Consider the following 19,257-nt stretch of genomic DNA (forward strand, 5'->3'; position numbering starts at 1 on the left):
TAAACTTTAACAGCTGAATTTCTGTTGTTCCCATTCCAGAGGGATGGGGTGAGAGTTGCCCTCTTGGTTATGAGTCCTCACACACCATAGAGAATGGTTCTGTTTTATTTGAAGCAATACTTCAGTTTTACAGCACAATAGGTTTAGAGAACAGCCCATTAAGCTGAAACACTATAGCTTTTATGTAAATAGTGCTCTGAAAGTTATTTCTACATTAGGGATCTTTAGAGAAACTGGAAGTGCTTATTCAACCAAGTTGCAGTATACTCAAGTTTTGTTACAGAGGTTGTTTTTTTGTTTTTGTTTTAGCATGAACGCTTAAATATATAGTTACAAAAATGATACTCAGCATCTCTGTGCTGAACATGACAAGTGGCTTCATAAGCCAATTTCTGAATCTGTCAATTTACACCTCCAGTTCAAGATGTCTGACACTGCACACCAGTTCTAGGACCTTCATCATCCTCCTCATAGGCTTCCCCATGATTACGGAAAGCTCGCTCTCTTGGATCAAATTCAACAAGATCAACTTGATCCATGTCTTCTGAAATCATTACTTCTTCTCGTGGAGGAAGCAGAGCTTCTAACAAGGGTAGCCGTTCCTTGGAAATCCACTGATGCTCTGGGAATGCAACCTATGATAAAAAGGCAGCATTAATGTAACTAGTGTGGAGCTATGCTCACATCCAGCATTTTGAACAGCAGCTCCTTGAACACAAGCAAATACCTTGAGGCTGATTTTGTTAACTGCCACCGGGAATTCTTGCCACTGTCTTGCATAGATAGCAGGGTAGGCAATCTGCTGTGTGGGGGGGTCAGGCAAAATCTAGCACCCCCTCCCTCCTTTTATCCCTCAGTTGCTTTCTACCAAGCTGACACACAGCTTGGCTTTCTCAAGATAGCATACAATATAAAACAAGCCAGCAATTCCAAAATAAGAGCAGATTAAATCGCAGAGCTAGTAGGTGAAAACTTTGCTAAAAAGCTATTCAAAGGATCCCAGATGCCATTAAAACAAGAAAACAGGGTGATGCTCATCTGACACTGAACCATGAACATGGCTGGGGAGGGAATTCCTTTGTGCACCTCCCTACGCCACCTCTGAAGAACACATTTTGGCACATCCCTCCCATTTTTACAAATCTCTGCTTCGTGTGCACAAACCCGGAAGCAGGAAGGGACAGTTGAGGTGCCTAATGTTTCAAGAACGCTTTGCTGCTTATGTGGCACCTACAGGGCGCAGCCCATGTTGCTGACTTTACAACTGCCCGTTCGGTTGGAATGCAGTTCATCCAGCTTGTAGGTAGATAGATTCAAACAATTGTTGAAAAGCAACCAGCTTACTTACCAAGAACTGAATTATTAGGGAACCTTTTTCCAATGGTGACTTGTAAATTGGCATTCCCTCATTTATGATGCATTTGACATCTCCATGCTTTATCACTTCACCTGTTTCAATAGTGATTACACACACTTAAGTAGGAGGGCAGTTTGTTAGCTTTCCGAAACCCACTTTTCCTTGCAGAGAGGTTCCCGACAGCAAAATGATACATGAAACCCTACTGGATCACACCAAGGATCTCTGTCTCAGTGGTGAGGAACCGGAGGTCCACTGGCCTAATTAGGTAGGTTCTGGCTCAGCTCAAAGGGTGTTGGCAGCCTGCAAAGACTTTCAAAGCTCTGCACAGAATAACATTTTGAAAAGGGCTTCTGACAATCTGGACAAAAAAGTGCATGATGTCGTTGTGACATCAGATAACTGACAGGTGAGTGATTGCTCTCCTGTCCAACTTTGCTCAAGGTGGGTGGGGGAGATAATTTGCCCCTTTGGGCTAAAGGGTCTGCATAGTTCAGCATTCCACTTCCACATAGCCAATCGGATATCTGGAAAGCTCAAACGTGAGGAGCTATAGCCCCTTTCCACTGTTGTTCCCTGCAATGGGTTCCCTTTTAAAGCCATCTCTGTTTGTGGGCCTCACATCTCCCAGGGAAACCAGCTCATCTTTTTGTCCATCCTCTGTCTCCAATCAGCTCCAGTGGGTGATCTAAACTGGTTTGCAGCAGAAACTCATTAAAATCAGTATCTTAATGGAAACATGCAAGCTGCTAATTAAATACCATTTCCTAAGCATTTTTTTTCTTTAACAAGGTAGATGCAACCCTTACCTGCTTTGGAAGTTATTACAAGGACTCTGTCATCCAAGGTATCAATTGTCTTTTTGAAGCCACACAAGGCTTCCGTGAGCTGAATTTTCATTTTCATAATTAAGTCATTGCCTCTTCTCTGAAACACTGGGTGGTCTTTCTGATCTAGCACAATGATGACATCTCCAGGCTCCAAATCAGGTTCCTGGTCACCTTCTCCGTGAAATACTATCTTCTGACCATCTTTCATACCTATGAAGCAACACATACTATCAAAGAGATCAGATTCAGAAGATTTGCCAAAACAGTGCCAGCAACCTGATTAATGGACGTCCTGTAACTTTTAGCCTATGGGAAGTTAGGAATACTTCCAAGAGTTGCAAATTATGTGGCCTTATTTCCTAAGTAAAACTGATTAGGAATGCTTCTTTCTAAATTTATGACCAAGAGTTTCAACAGCCTTGTCCTTTTGCTTCTTTTCCCTTATAACAAATCATACATATTGATAAAAACCACTACAATCCTAGCAATCACAAAGCAATGTTAAGTATGATTGCACGAAGACTGCTTACTCTGCAGTGTCTTTATAAATGTGTGTGCCCAGTCGTGACCAACTGGGGTTGCGGCACTCATCTCGCTTTATTGGCCGAGGGAGCCAGCGTACAGCTTCCAGGTCATGTTAAGGGGTGATATGATAGCCATGTTCAAATATATAAAAGGATGTCATATAGAGGAGGGTGAAAGGTTGTTTTCTGCTGCTCCAGAGAAGCGGACACGGAGCAATGGATTCAAACTACAAGAAAGAAGATTCCACCTAAGCATTAGGAAGAACTTCCTGACAGTAAGAGCTGTTCGACAGTGGAATTTGCTGCCAAGAAGTGTGGTGGAGTCTCTTTCTTTGGAGGTCTTTAAGCAGAGGCTTGACAGGCATATGTCAGGAATGCTTTGATGGTGTTTCCTGCTTGGCAGGGGGTTGGACTGGATGGCCCTTGTGGTCTCTTCCAACTCTATGATTCTATGTGGCCAGCATGACAAAGCCACTTCTGGCAAACCAGAGCAGCGCACAGAAACGCCATTTACCTTCCCGCCGGAGCAATACCTATTTATCTACTTGCACTTTGATATGCTTTTGAACTGGGATAAATTATCCTAGTTAAGTTGCAACTTAAGCAACAAAGCACAGCAAAGCTTCAAAACGTGGGAGGAATAGGGGAAATCCATCCATCTCTTAGTGCCATGCTACTGCTGCCTTTTGAAACAACTGAAAGGAATCAAAACAGGGGACAGAGAAAGGGCAGAACTCCTCAATGCCTTCTTTGCCTCAGTCTTCTCCAAGAAAGAAAACAACGCCCGACCTGAAGAATATGGAGCAGATGATTCAGCAGGGGAAACACAGCCCAGAATAAGTAAGGAGGTAGTACAAGAATACTTGGCTAGTTTAGATGTATTCAAGTCTCCAGGGCCAGATGAACTACATCCAAGAGTATTAAAAGAACTGGCAGAGGTGATTTCAGAACCACTGGCAATAATCTTTGAAAATTCCTGGAGAACAGGCGAAGTTCCAGCAGACTGGAGGAGGGCAAATGTTGTCCCTATTTTCAAAAAGGGGGAAAGAGAGGACCCAAACAATTACCGCCCAGTCAGCCTGACATCAATACCAGGAAAGATTCTAGAGCAGATCATTAAGCAAACAGTCTGTGAGCACCTAGAAAGAAACTCTGTGATCACTAAAAGTCAGCATGGGTTCCTGAAAAATAAGTCATGTCAGACTAATCTGATCTCATTTTTTGACAGAATTACAAGCCTGGTAGATGAAGGGAACGCTGTGGATGTAGCCTATCTTGATTTCAGCAAGGCCTTTGACAAGGTGCCCCATGATATTCTTGTAAAGAAGCTGGTAAAATGTGGGCTAGACAATGCTACCATTCAGTGGATTTGTAACTGGCTTACTGACCGAACCCAAAGGGTGCTCATCAATGGCTCCTCCTCATCCTGGAGAGTAGTGACTAGTGGGGTGCCACAGGGTTCTGTCTTGGGCCCAGTCTTGTTCAACATCTTTATCAATGACTTGGATGATGGGCTTGAGGGCATCCTGAGCAAGTTTGCAGATGACACCAAATTGGGAGGGGTGGCTAACACCCCAGAGGACAGGATCACACTTCAAAATGACCTTAACAGATTAGACAACTGGGCCAAAGCAAACAAGATGAATTTTAACAAGGAGAAATGTAAAGTACTACACTTGGGCAAAAAAAATGAAAGGCACAGATACAGGATGGGAGACACCTGGCTTGAGAGCAGTACATGTGAAAAGGATCTAGGAGTCTTGGTAGACCACAAACTTGACATGAGTCAGCAGTGTGATGCAGCAGCTAAAAAAGCCAATGCAATTCTGGGCTGCATCAATAGGAGTATAGCATCTAGATCAAGGGAAGTAATAGTACCACTGTATTCTGCTCTGGTCAGACCTCACCTGGAGTACTGTGTCCAGTTCTGGGCACCACAGTTCAAGAAGGATACTGATAAGCTGGAACGTGTCCAGAAGAGGGCAACCAAAATGGTCAAAGGCCTGGAAACGATGCCTTATGAGGAACGGCTTAGGGAGCTGGGTATGTTTAGCCTGGAGAAGAGAAGGTTAAGGGGTGATATGATAGCCATGTTCAAATATATTAAAGGATGTCATATAGAGGAGGGAGAAAGGTTGTTTTCTGCTGCTCCAGAGAAGCGGACACGGAGCAACGGATTCAAACTACAAGAAAGAAAATTCCACCTAAACATTAGGAAGAACTTCCTGACAGTAAGAGCTGTTCGGCAGTGGAATTTGCTGCCAAGGAGTGTGGTGGAGTCTCCTTCTTTGGAGGTCTTTAAGCAGAGGCTTGACAGCCATCTGTCAGGAATGCTTTGATGGTGTTTCCTGCTTGGCAGGGGGTTGGACTGGATGGCCCTTGTGGTCTCTTCCAACTCTATGATTCTATCTCTAATATTTGAGATACTTTTTATGAGTTATTTTAATTTGCTGTGGGTTCCCTATGGGGCAAAGATAAAAATTATTGCATGCCTATGTGTCTCAGTCTTCCTTTCCCCACTATGTAGTTACTTGAGCAATGAAGTTCTAGTCCTCGAGGATGACTAGGATACCTTAGTGCCTGGTGGCAGTGAAGCCTTGCCATGAATGTTGTGCTTTAAAAAGGAAGCAATGGGCATGTGCAGGAGGGCCAGGCATCAGGGGATGAGCAGAGAGATATTCCCTCATGGGCTGCCAATTTGGGTAGCTGGCTGCCTGGGAAGGTTGGGTGTGATGAAATCCTTACCTTTGTCAATGTGTATTTCTATTATTTTTTTCTCTCTAACCACCTTGTTGCCATTGCAGGTGGTGCATCTGTCTTTGGGATTTATTCGTTCCCCTTGGCCTTTACAGTCTGGACAGACAGTCTGGATTTGCTGCACCATTCCAGGCGCAATCTGCTGAACAAGCACCTGCACTCCTCTCCCTTTGCAGGTAGGACACTTTTCCACAGCACCTTTCTTTCCACCGAGGCCTTGGAAGGAAAGACATATGCACACACAGTGTAACTCTCTGATGGCAGACAGCGGCTCACCGAGGTCCCGTTACCAATCTCAACATGCATGTCTAGCTCTCACACCAGACCACGCCAAGCGAACAGGGCTTTGACTACATCTTAACTACCAATTCAGTGCCAAACATTACTACTCCCTGTGAGCTCGTCGTCTCCCTGGGTCTGGCATAATTATTCAAAATAATGAACAGGTCTAAGCATATTTATGTACAGTTTGGACAATTCAGCAAGGAAGCTATTTGATTAAGTCCACAAACATTACTAGACTCCTCAATAGTTTCCAGTGCACTCTTTGTTCAAAGAGTGTCTGTTCACTTCTCATGACTTTTCATAAGACTGCCAAATATTTGACAATAGCCTTGAGAAGTGGAGATCAGTTGGAATCCTATCAGTTCACAATTTATGGGATATACAGTTGTGCCTCCCTAGACGAAATTAATTCGTTCCACGGGTCAATTCGTGTAACGAATTCTTCATCTAGCGAGTCCCGGTTTCCCATAGGAATGCATTGAAACTTAATCAATGCGTTCCTATGGGCTCCGGGGGACTGGGGGCGGGGAAGGCAGGCAGGCAGGCGCTTGCTCTCTTGCCTGCCTGCCTTCCCCACCACCTGTCACACGAAGATCAGCGGGCGCTGTTTGCGGGGCTTGTCAACCCCGGCAAACAGCGCCCACCAATCTTCGGATCTGTGTTGTGTGACGGGAGTGGGGTGAAAGCGAAGGATCGTTCCTCCACCTTTCCCCCGCCCCCACCTGTCACACGAAGATCGGTGGGCGCTGCTTGCGGGGCTTGTCAACCCCGGAAAACAACGCCCGCCGATCTTTGGCTCTGTCCCCCGATGCGCTATAGCTCGGGGAAGCAGGCAGGGAGACGGCAACAGCCCGCAGCTTCCCGGGCTGTTGCCATCTGCCTGCCTGCTACCCCGAGCTTAAGCGCCCGGGGGACAGAGCCGAATTGTGGCGCGCGGGGGGGGGGGGTCTTTTCGCCGTTTGCCTTCCCTGAGCTAAGGGGGAGGCAAACGGCGAAAAGTCCCCGCCACGCCGCAATTCGGCTCGGGACTGGCTTGGCGGTGGCGGGAAGAAGGGGAGGAATTCCTCCCCTTCTTCCCGCCACCACCAAGCCAGTCCGCAGCGGGGTCTTTTCGCCGTTTCCCTCCCCCTTAGCTCGGGGAAGGCAAACGGTGACCCCCCCCACGCCGCAATTCGGCTCCGCCCCCCCGGGCGCTTCAGCTCGGGAAGCAGGCCTGCCTGCTTTCCCCAAGCAGCGCCCGCCAATCCCCGATGTGTCGGGCGGGATGGGGGGGGGGGAAGTGCAAGAAAGATCCTGCGCTTCCCCATCCTGCCTGTCACACAGTGGGGATCCTAAGGGGCCCTGTACGATCCCCCGCTGTGTGACAGGCGGGATGGGGGGGAAATGCAGAATCTTTCCTGCGCTTCCCCCCCATCCTGCCCGACACATCGGGGGATCGTACGGGGCTTGAGGCATTTGGCTCTGTCGGGCGGGCGGAGGGAGAAGCGGAGGATCGGATTGGTCCTTCGCTTCTCCCTCCCCCCGCCCGACAGAGCTGAGCTACGGCGGTGCGGGGGCTTTTTGCCGCCTGCCTTCCCCAAGCCAAGGGGTAGGCAGGCGGCAAAAAGCCCGCGGCTGTGTGGGGGCTTTCGCACTGCCGCGCTTCGGCTCCGTCCCCTGGAGCAGAAGTGGCGCAGTGTGAAAGCGAAAAGCCACTGCACCGCCGCGCTTCGGCTCCGGGGGATGGGGCCAAAGTGCGGCGGTGTGGGGGCGTTTTGCCGCCTGCCTTCCCTAAGCCAAGGGGAAGGCAGGCGGCAAAAAGCGCTGGGAATTTCTCACTACACGTCAGACTTTGCTGTCGGAAGTTCATTTTTCTATGGCCACGCTTCGCAAGATGAAGCGGCAGCCATAGAAAACCTCGTCGTCTTACGAGGCAACTTCCGATCGCAAAATCCATTCGTCTAGCGACAAATTCGTCTTACAGGGCATTCGTTAAGCGAGGCACCACTGTACACTCATCAATCCACAACTGACCTGTGTCATGGATCAGAGATAAACAAATTTTTAAAGAGGATCATGGCAACTTTTACTAAGGGCTCATTTTTTAATATAGCAATAATGGTTTTGTCATTAAAGAATGGCTGCTATTAAGAAAACAAGCAGTTGCCTGTTTCAGAGGCAAATAAGTCTGAAACAAAAAGTTTACCGGTTTCACCCCTTTGTGGATTGAGATTTTGAATCTTACGTTCCCTTGGGGAGTGAATTTAACTTGGCAGCTTGTAGAAGAATAAGAGTTTTCTAATTATGGTAGGTAAAGTATACTTTTATCCATTCCCGTTCTCAGAAGTTTGTCCCAAAAGTGATTTCTAGGGATAGAGTCAAATGCTCCTTTAAGATCAAGAAAAGGGAAATTCCAGAAAATACCACTTGTAGAAAGACTATGCCTCTGTGGACAGACACAAATAGAATCCGCTGTGCATAATCGGTTGGTTGTTAGTAGAGTGGTATTCAGATGCATTTAATGTAGCCTTCTTTATGTGTACTCAGGATGGGGATAAGATGGAGATAGTAGCCAGGTTTCTGCACCATGCAATGAGGATTCATGAATGGTTATACAACATTAACTTAAGTGTTAGATGCAAGTTTCTGATGAGTGATTTTATCATACTTAACCATACTGGAATCTTGTGTATATGTCAATAAAGGTTTGTGAATTTGAAAGAACGTGAACGGCACATTCTTGATTTTAGATTTAAGAATGGTTTGGTGAGCACTGCAAGTACTTCCTGAGTAATCACACCCACAAAATGCTTCTGTGTCTGACTTTAATGTATTCAAGACAGCTGGTGCCTTCAAATATCCCCGCATATAATGTTCAGCATTTCCGCTAGAGGTTACAGGAGTGGCCTTTAGAACACTTTTTGGGCACAGCCCAACTTCTATATTCAAGTTCACTGAGTCATTACCTTTGCACTTATCACAAATTACATTCTTCTGAAGCGCCAGCTTTCTTGTGGCTCCATTGTACAAGTCTTCAAGGGATATACTCAACTGATGGACAACGTTCTTTCCTTAATGAAAATGAACACAACAGTGACCAAGGCTGTTTGGAAACTTCATCTTAGAACTGTTGACAAGCCCTGCACATTTACACTTGCCAGAGGGTGGCATGGCACTTCTCACAGAATGCATATTTTGAAGCGTAACTGTAGCCCCCTTAGTGGGGCTCTACATGGTGAAAGGGAGCAGGAGACCACCTGCCCTCTGCACTTTTGAGCACATGTCTGACAGGGAAGCCAACTGGCTACCCCAATGCACAGAGGGTCAGGGTGGGGTCAGTGGCCCAGCCCTGCTTCCTTGAGCGTGTGGAGCTCTTTTACCAGCTTAGGCTATTGACCAGAATGTAGTTGGTCCTCTGGTCAACTTACCTCTATCCACTTCCTTGTTTAGACACTACCAGGCAGTGCTGAAATAAATATCCCTAAACCAACCAGTTTTCAAATGCACTGTATTAATAGTTATAGCCCTGAAATTCCAAACACTATTCTAAGTGCAGAACGAAATCTCCCCTCCAAAAAAACCCAAGGGGAAACCCACCAACTCTCAAAATTAGTATGTTTCATGGATATGAAACAAAAGAACTGACTAAACTACCGTGGTTTGGGTTTTGCATTTTTTTTGTTCAACCCCCCATCCCAATTACAGTGGTACCTCGGGTTACAGGCGCTTCAGGTTACAGACTCCGCTAATCCAGAAATAGTAGCTCGGGTTAAGCACTTTGCTTCAGGATGAGAACAGAAATTGTGTGGCGGTGGCAGCAGGAGGCCCCATTTGCTAAAGTGGTGTCCCAGGTTAAGAACGGTTTCAGGTTAAGAACGGACATCCAGAATGAATTAAGTTCTTAACCAGAGATATCACTGTACAGTGGTACCTCGACTTACGAAGACAATCCGTTCCGCTGCAGTCTTCATAAGTCGAGGTCTTTGGTTGCTGAAGCGGTGATTCTGCACATGTGCCGACCGCGCGCGCCGCTTTGCACATGCACGGCAAAAAGACTTCTGGGGTTGTCGACTTCAGAAGTCGAACCCTTCGGAAGTCGAATTGTTCGGTTGTCGAGGTACCACGGTATTTGGTTCCGAGGTCTACCACCTGAATCTAAGCATTACCAAAAATAACCTGAAGTTACAGTGCTTCAGATAGACCACACTGCCATTGCTGCAGTAATGCTAAGTAAGATATTGTTGCCATGATATTCCCAGAATGGAAAGAACAGGTGCAACAGGGCCAACAAAAGTCAACCATTAATAATAGTAGCTTTGCCTTACAGTAAGGCCGAGAGAGCTGCCTCATGAATGAAACCTTCAGTTGCAGTTCCCATTGGTAACTACAGTGGAACCTTGGTTCTCCAACGCCTAGGTACTCAAACATTTCAGCTCCCAAATGCCAAAAGCCCAGAAGTAAGTGTTCCGGTTTCCGAATGTTTTTTCCGGAAGCCGAACAGCCGATGCAGCTGTCGGCTATTGTTTCCAGGGCGCCTGTGCCAATCGGAAGCAGAGCCTTGGTTTTTGAATGTTTTGGAAGTTGAACAGACTTCCAGAGATTATGGTACATTCGAGAACCAATTTAAGTATTTTACCGTACGCTTTGAACACAATACTACAGTAGCATTCTACATTTTGGTCTCAAACACTAGAATTTAACTGATGCAGTATTTAAAACACACATGCATACCTCTTCTTTCTCTATTCATTCTGCCTCCACCACCAAAGAACATGTCAAAGATGTCCATGGGTGAAGAGAAATTGCCGCCACTTAGGCCTCCTTCTTTAATAGCTTGCTCCCCACCCTGGTCATAGAGGTCTCTTTTCTTTGGGTCTGACAGAACTTCATAAGCCTGGGATATGAGTTTAAACTAAGAAGAGAAAGAGACCCTCTAAACAGCTGGCTAGAAGACAACAATATTTAAGTTTCATACAAGTGATTAAGAAAACTACTGAACATCCATTAAGAGACTATTCAGTAAATATATGCCCAGCAAAAGCAGTGGTCTACCTATTTTAGAGTCTTTTTCCCTGCAGTGGCTAATATAAGAAAAAGCCAGGCCAAAATAAATGCTGTAAAGAAAATTACCAGTTACTAGCAAAAGCACCATTCACAGTATGCCACAGAAAATTAAACAGATCTACAGCATTACTCACTGAGGAAAATGCTCTACTGCCTGAAAAGACTTCCCATCCCTGGGTTCAGATGGAACCCAAAAAATTACTAGCAAAATGCCAATCATTTTGATGGATAAAATGTAATCTATATTGCAAGGCTCTCCAGAATACAGTGTGTGTGTGTGTGTGTGTGTAGATACTCTGTATAAGACACCCACTGTACTCCTGTGCATAGAGTACCTGTTTTAGGACTACTGTCAAATATTGGTCATCCCCACTACAATAACTAAGTGCAGTGGTTTACTCCCTTCTGCAAAAGACCAGCCACTTGCTTTCACGAATAAAACATGTGCCTCCTAGCTGGTGTCTCAACTGGACCAATGTTGCCCACCTGCAGTTGCCTCCCTAAGACCCCCACTTCACCCTCTCCAGCCGAAGTCCATACCCGCTCGCCCTCACTGGGATTCTTGTCCGGATGAAACTTCAAGGCTAACTTGCGGTAGGCCCGCTTGATCTCATCCGAGGTGGCAGTTGGCTTCACCCCCAGCGTATCATAGTAGCCAGTTTCCTTCACCATGGCAGCGGCCTGAGAGGATGAAAGAAACAGAAGGAATCAGAAGACAGCACAAATTCTTCATCAAATTTCCCTCGTTTTGCTAAAGAATTTCCCATCCTGGAATGCAGGTTGTCATCAAATGTTTTGAAGGCACTAAAAAAGCTTTGTATATGGTAAAAACCAGAAGTGGGTACTGCCAATTAATCAAAAGTTCCCCTTTTAAGGTGGGGTTTAAGATAGAAGAACTTGTAAAAATACAAATGGCAAGAACCATTTTAGAAGATGTATGCCCTTTCCTTACACACAGAAAGTAAATGCTTCATTATTTTCTGCATACATTTCATTGTCTAAACACAAAACATGCTTTCTTCAGAACTACTGTATTATGTAAATGTATGTGTTAATGAATTAATCTGAACACAATTGAACAAACACATTAAACAAGTACAAAAATTGTCCCAGACAACCCTTACTTTCTGCAATTATCAGAACAGATATCCTCTGGTCCAACCAGATTCACCCTTCCACTCCTCCTCCCTGCAGCTCCCCCAAACTCTGCTTAGGATGGTGGGAGAAACTCTGCAGCAGGTTTGAGGGTGGTGGGGGGAACAGAGAAGGGGAAGTCCACTGACAGGGATATTGGCTGTTGATATGCGACTACAGTATGTATTTTGCATGTCGTTTTCAGTCACGTTAAAAATATTTCAGCATCTTCATCTAATGCAAGAGAATGGCATTTTTGACCTGCTCATATTTCATTTCACCTACTTGAAGGGACTGGAATTTTTTTTCAGGCATTGATAACAGAACATAATAGCAACACAGCATAGATTTTTAAAGTTTTGTTTATTAAATATAGGTTAAATAACTATGGAAAAACAAATTTCCATCAACTTAGGAGAGCAGAAAAAATCCAACAGAAGGCCCACATCACTAAACACAGAAACTACCTAAAGAGTAGCCTAGTATCTAAGACAGGCATCCCCAAACTTCGGCCCTCCAGATGTTTTGGACTACAATACTGTACCCATCATCCCTGACCACTGGTCCCGGTAGCTAGGGATCATGGGAGTTGTAGGCCAAAACATCTGGAGGGCCGCAGCTTGGGGATGCCTGATCTAAGACACTGAGCTATGAAACCAAAAGGCCTTTAGCTCAATGGCAGAGCACTTGTTTTTGCCTGCGGAGTCCTTAATTCTCCAACCCTGGGCATCTCCAGCTGGTGTTAAGGAAAGACTGCCACCTGAAACCCTGGAAAACTGATGCCAGTCCATGTGCTGCACTAGATGGATCCATGGTCTGACTTGACGCAAGGCAGCTTCTTCAGATCATGTCTCAGCCTGGAGTTTTCTAGAAGGCCTTAGACAAGACACTCGGCTTCAGCCACTTCACTCAACCCACAAATGTGGATGACAATGCTGGCCTAGCTTGCACAGAGAATAGCAAGGCTGTAAGCTAAAATAAATTATGACACAGTAACAAAAATGAAGCCCCCTTGAACATTAGACTGGTATGGGACTGGGGTTAAAAGAGGACACTTGGAGCAGTCTTAGTATTGCCTTGCATTTATATCAGATATATATATTTATGACAATCCAGTGAGGTAGGTCAATATTAATGTGACAAATGGTGACTGAGGGAGGAAGAATGAACTGGCGGCTACAGGGATAGTCAAACTGGAGACTTTTAAGTTTTTATCTCCATCTCTAGGAGATGGAGAACAACAGCCTTAATAGATACGGTCATACCTCTTGATATGTCCACTGGATTGTCATAAATATATATATCTGATATAAATGCAAGGCAATACTAAGACTGCTCCAAGTGTCCTCTTTTAACCCCAGTCCCATACAAGTTTAACAGCATAACCTACCTTACAGTGTTTGCGTTAACAACTACAAGGCAACTTATTGAAAACCCTCTGAGCACTCAAAAATGTAACGGAAACACTATGCTCTCTCAACATTTCCAAAATGCATATTGGAAATTATCGTATTGTGCCAATAACAAGTTCTTATTGATGCAATTCATGTTTCTTCATTAGAACTAATTCACCAATGACTACTTACATTAGTCTAATTCCCATCTGTATTTTTATAATACTATTCACAACGAAAAACAGAGTGTTTATGCCTATTGGCACCCCAACCCAAATAAATGCCTTGCTTAAATCGTTTACATTTCCCTCTCTCCCAGCATGAACTTCCTTCTCCGTTTCCAGCAAAGAACGAAGTCCCTCTGAGGAGGAGCCCTCCCAAAGCCCTTCGCTGCAGCCCCGGAGGAACGGACGGGTGGCCCTCCTCCCAAGGACACCGTTTCCCCACCCCACCCCCCGGCCGCTGGCCAAGCGTGTGTCTTTGCTGGCACCGCAGAGTCGGAAGGGGTCCCCAGGATCATCCAGCCCAACCCCATTTCTCCACTTGCAGGTCTGAAAGCGTTTCTCAGGAGCCGGGTCCGCCTCTGCCCGTCCTTCTCCCGCATTTTAAATTCAGCGCCCGCACCTGAACCTCGCCTGCCCTTTCTTCTCTCGCTTCTCCCTCGCGCGCTCCGACCTTTTATAGGCACCGCCGCGAACTTTCTGGAACTACGCCGCCGCAACGTCACGACAAAAGCCTCGACAAACTTAGCGGAACCAATCGGCGAGCGCTGAGAGGGCGGAGGCTCCGCCCCCTCCTTTCCGCGCCCATTCAGAGGGGAGACGAGGACGAAAAGGGCGTCTCGGTCGCGCGGAGTTGCTAAGCTACGGCCGCCGCAATCGGCCCAGCGCCGGTCGCGAGAGAGGGGCGGAGCATGAGGCCCCGCCTCTTGCCTTATATGGATCCTATCTCCTTCTCGTTGCTTCGCGCGAAGCTTCTGGGCGCCCCAGTGCACAGCCTCCATCAAAGAGGACGGTTGCAGCGCCGAGCCGATCGATGCTCTAATTAATTCGTTTTACAAAGCTGTCCTGTAATTCGTTTGTGTCTTGCAAAGCCCTTTTCTCCATTTCAATGGCGACACTTCTCTTGCAGGGGGTGGGCGATGACCCTCATGGTCCCTTCCGACTCCACCAATCCATGATTCCTGGGGGCGCTTGGGAGGAGCTGAAGCCCCATGGCCTCCCGCGTGCGTAGGACTTACTTGAGAGGGAACCTGCCCTGGTGGGGTCGGGAGGGCGAGCCGCGGGCAAGGCACGTCTGGGTCCCACGAGGCTCCATGCATGAGACTGCCCTCTACAGCTGGGAATCGCCAGCCCTGCTTATTTCTTACCATTTATTTATTAAATGTATTAGTCTCCTTTTCTGGCCCAAGGCATAGCCACTTGCAACCTGGGCCCTAGGCTCATGTGGCTGACCTGCAACCTCTGGCAGGTGTCAATCACCTGGTGTCATAATTACATCGGAAGATTGATAGGTGGAATTGTCCCACTTGCTTGCTAAAGCTGTCACCCCACCCCCACTCCCTACGATAAGGATCTGGAAAGCCAGGCCAAAAATATTGTTGGTTTATTCATTTTAATGCATTTATGTTGCCCCTTTTTTCTCCCTGGAGCTCCAGGTGGAGTCCATGGTCCTCCCCTCCTCATTTAATCCCCACAAACCTGTGAGGTAGGCTAGGCTGAGAAGCAGCCCAAGGTCACCCAGTGAACTTCATAGCTGAGTGGGGGGTTTCTCCCAGGTCCTCACCTGACACTCTCACCACCCAACATAGGGCAGATATAGGATTGCACGGATAACCAAATTCAAATCCCCACTCGGCTATGATACTTGCTCGGAGAGCTTGGGTCACTCTCTGCCTCTCAGCTTAATCCGGTCCTGTGGTTGTGAAGGTAAAATCAGGAAGGGAGGACCATGTAGGCCACCTGGAGCTCCTTGGAGAAAGGGTCAGATACAATAACAAACATAATAAATAAGCAAATTAAAACAAAATTCGAGACGAGAGTCAACCCCATTGAGCTCTAGGAGATGCAATTCCAAGCAAACATTCATATTTTAAAATGTACTAAAACATTTGTTCTCTACCCTCAACAAGAGATATCCAAGGAAGCTGACCATTAAAAATAAATAGGTAAAACAGTTAAAAAACAAACAAACACATCCCCATCCCATGCACAGAGTTACTTAGGAGTAAGTATTGTGAAGTTAAGCAAGGCCAAAGATTGAGGAAGCTTGAAAAGGGTTGATTAAATGTATTAATGATCTGCCCTTTATCTGAAGGTCCCCGAGTGGAATACATACACTTCAGAATCATAAAACTAAAAATACCCATGATACAAAATAAAGGTTTCCTTGACAGCAGCAGTGGCCAAAACTACAAATCAGCAATAGACATCACTCCTCCTCCTTTTGCAATGCAATTATAGATGTGTTTACTCAGAAGCAAGCCCCATTGAGAAAGGACTGCAGCCTTACAATGCAATCGGACCCAGGCCTACTCAAGAAGTAATTCCCGTCAAGTTTGATGGAGAAGTGAGAGCATAGGTCTGCAGTTTAAAGCTGGACCTCCTTGAACACAGAAGGCTTTTTTGAGCATTATGCTGGGCACCTTCCCAGTTTTCAGGGCTGAGTGAGGATTGTCACTTCTGAGCTACCTCAAGAAGGCAATGGGGCAATAAGGTAACTGCCCTGACCAGAAGGGGTCAGATCAGTGGATGAAAACCAATGGAAAGGTTTTGTGCATGCAGCACCAATTGCATGTAAATCCAAAGCTCATGGCTGATATCCCACACACAATCCGGAAACAAATTGCATTGTTAGGACCAGCCTTCCTCAACTTGGTGCCCTTCAGATGTTTTGGGACAACAGCTGGAGCTGATGGCAGCCTTTAAGATGTTTTTGCATGGAGGGGAATTGCTTTTTCGTTATGATTTGATCGCAGTGCCTGGAGACAATCGGTCTGGCTGCGTATCCACAGCAGGGACTAGAGGAGGAATGAGCGCTGGGAGGAGTGCCAAGGTGGGAGAAGCGCCAAGGCGCTGGGAGAAGCGCCAAGGTGCATCTGCAGCAGCCTTCCTCTTCCCCAGCTGCAACAAACCTGTCTCTCCCACATCGGTCTCTACATCCACAGCAGGCGCTGTAACTCTCCAGTTAGCCGTGAATACACAGACGGATGCCAACAACAACAACAGTTTTTAATTTCTGTTTTATGTTGTAACCCTGTGATCTTTGGATGGCAGTATATGAATTTAATAATTAAAATAAATAAATGGGGGTTGTACTCCAAATATCTGCAGGGCATTAGCGGTGTGTTGAGGGAGGGAGGCTGACTGAATGAATGTTATGTGTGCAACTCCTTCAGAAATATTGGGATGTCTCCAAAGTCAGTCGTACTCTGAGCAGACCCCTTGAAATCAATGAACATGACTAATTTCAAAATTGCCACTGTAGGCTCCTTTGGGAGGAATATAAACTAAATAAAAATAATTCAGGTACATTGATTTCAATGGGTCTACTCTGAGTAACACTTTGCTGGATACAACCTACTGGGCTATGTTTATTCTGCTAGTGGAAGCCAGCACAAGGATTGCTACTGATGCAACAGGGTACTCCCCCCTCTTGGCAGGGGGTTGGACTGGATGACCCTTGTGGTCTCTTCCAACTCTATGATTCTATGATTCCTGCCCCCTTCCCATGTGTCCCATGTGTCTTCCCCAGGCCTGCTCTGGAGGGTCAGGAGAACCCCCCAAACAATGCATGGGAGGGAGTAGTAGAGGGTAGATGGTTCTGTTGAGTCCAAAGAAATGCTTGCAGGGATGAAGCCATCTCAGAGCCACATTGCATTCCTACCATGACATCTGCACAGGGCTCTCCAGTGGTGAGCTTGGAGATAGGATCCGTGTGCCCGGGTGACAGGCAGCCTGTCTTGGCAGAGAGGTCTGTTCAAACTGGCCCAGTAAGCAGAGAGCAAGAATGCACAGATCTGAAATTGAGGAAGGGCTTCCGCGAGGGAGTGAAATGCAATTCATATCAAACATCTAGAGAGCTTTGTGCTGGAATTACCTGTCAGTTTAGAAGTAGTTTTCTGAAAGTGTGCAGACATGTTATAAAATAGTATCTGGGATAACTTTGATTTAAAGGAAGGAATATGCCTGGAATATAAGGAGGTTGTCTTACTGCATTTCCATCAGCTTGTTTGTCCTCGGTTGCTTGTCCATCCACTTGCTGCTTCTCTGCAGAATTAGCACTGGATGCCTTGTCCTCTGGCGGACGCCCATTAGCCGCCTTGTCCTCCAAGGGCTGCCCATTGGGTTTCTTGTCCTCTTTAGGCTCCATTTCAGGTTCCTTTCTTTAGATATGATGCAGAAGATTGGGGAAAACATTCAGAAAGGATGAGATATGAAAGTACCTTTTCCCCAAATGCAAATTGCAAGTGTGTCCCCCTGCCCATGATCCATTTTGGGAACACAGCACACATAAACCTTTTTTTTACAGAAACTTTTAGAACCCACCCTCCACATCCCAATCTGGATCAGCACCACTATCCCTGCTGACAATCTGTGGAAACAAAAAAACAACCTTGCACTTTAGGACACAGATTCATAGCTAACACATACGTGGATCTTCACTGTCAAATAAGTGCACAGTTCTTTGCAATCTTAAAGCAAAATTATGCTTGTTTCCTCTGTGTTTCCCATTGAGGTCAGTGGTACATACCCTTGGGGCAGTGGGTGTAGGATTTCAGGCCTAAAGTCAAGCCTGTTCCCTCAGAAGTAAGTCCCACTCAATTCAATGGGACTAACTCCCAGAAAAGCATGCACAGGGTTGCACTCTTCCCTCCACATCCCTTTTTCTTTCTCTTTTAATATATGTAGAGTGCATAGAAAAAATACTGTAAGGTGCTTTTTTGGGTCGTTTAAAGGTAAAGGGACCCCTGACCATTAGGTCCAGTCGTGACCGACTCTCGGGTTGCAGCGCTCATCTCGCATTATTGGCCGAGGGAGCGGCGTACAGCTTCCCGGTCATGTGGCCAGCATGAGAAAGCCGCTTCTGGCGAACCAGAGCAGCACATGGAAACGCCGTTTACCTTCCCGCTGGAGGTATTTATCTACTTGCACTTTGAGGTGCTTTCAAACTGCTAGGTTGGCAGGAGCTGGGACCGAGCAACGGGAGCTCACCCCATCACGGGGATTCAAACCGCTGACCTTCAGCATGGGTTTCTGAAAAATAGGTCATCTCAGACTAATCTGATGACATTTTTTGACAGAATTACAAGCCTGGTAGATGAAGGGAATGCTGTGTATATAGCCTATCTTGATTTCAACAAGGCCTTTGACAAGGTGCCCCATGATATTCTTGTAAAGAAGCTGGTAAAATGCGGGCTAGACAATGCTACCATTCAGTGGATTTGTAACTGGCTTACTGACTGAACCCAAAGGGTGCTAATCAATGGCTCCTCCTCATCCTGGAGAGTAGTGACTAGTGGGGTGCCACAGGGTTCTGTCTTGGGCCCAGTCTTATTCACCATCTTTATCAATGACTTGGATGATGGGCTTGAGGGCATTCTGAGCAAGTCTGCAGATGACACCAAATTGGGAGGGGTGGCTAATACCCTAGAGGACAGGATCACACTTAGAATCATCTATGATTCTGATCGGCAAGCCCTAGGCTCTGTGGTTTAACCCACAGCGCCACCCACGTCCCTTGTTTAGTCGTTTAGTGGTGCCCAATTCTTCGTGATCCCATGGACAGAGCATGGCAAGGCACTCCTGTCTTCCACTGCCTCCCGCAGTTTGGTCAGACTCATGTTCGTAGCTTCGAGAACACTGTCCAACCCTCAATCTTTCCTAACATCAGGGTCTTTTCCAGGGAGTCTTCTCATGAGGTGGCCAAAGTAT

The 19,257-nt window shown here is 46.4% G+C and overlaps 1 protein-coding gene across 5 annotated transcripts; it reads right to left on the bottom strand.

Annotated features, from left to right (window-relative positions):
• Positions 1-89: 89 nt before the first annotated feature.
• Positions 90-17,695, bottom strand: DNAJA4 (DnaJ heat shock protein family (Hsp40) member A4). Of its 5 annotated transcripts, none has more exons than XM_088656888.1 (8): positions 17,537-17,695; positions 11,337-11,477; positions 10,464-10,644; positions 8,699-8,803; positions 5,457-5,684; positions 2,167-2,397; positions 1,349-1,449; positions 90-635 (listed from the first exon to the last, which is right to left on the bottom strand). In XM_088656888.1, exons 1-8 carry the CDS (start codon positions 17,693-17,695, stop codon positions 420-422), a joined length of 1,362 nt encoding a protein of 453 aa, XP_088513014.1. In that variant the 3' UTR covers positions 90-419. The 5 variants fall into 5 exon arrangements, with proteins under 5 accessions (XP_088513014.1, XP_088513013.1, XP_034993804.1 ...); XM_088656887.1 differs by lacking the exon at positions 17,537-17,695 and adding an exon at positions 14,000-14,225; XM_035137913.3 differs by lacking the exon at positions 17,537-17,695 and adding an exon at positions 13,949-13,976.
• Positions 17,696-19,257: the final 1,562 nt, after the last annotated feature.

Source organism: Zootoca vivipara, chromosome 13, assembly GCF_965207765.1.
Source record: "Zootoca vivipara chromosome 13, rZooViv2.hap1.1, whole genome shotgun sequence".
NCBI classification, from domain to species: Eukaryota; Metazoa; Chordata; class Lepidosauria; order Squamata; family Lacertidae; genus Zootoca; species Zootoca vivipara.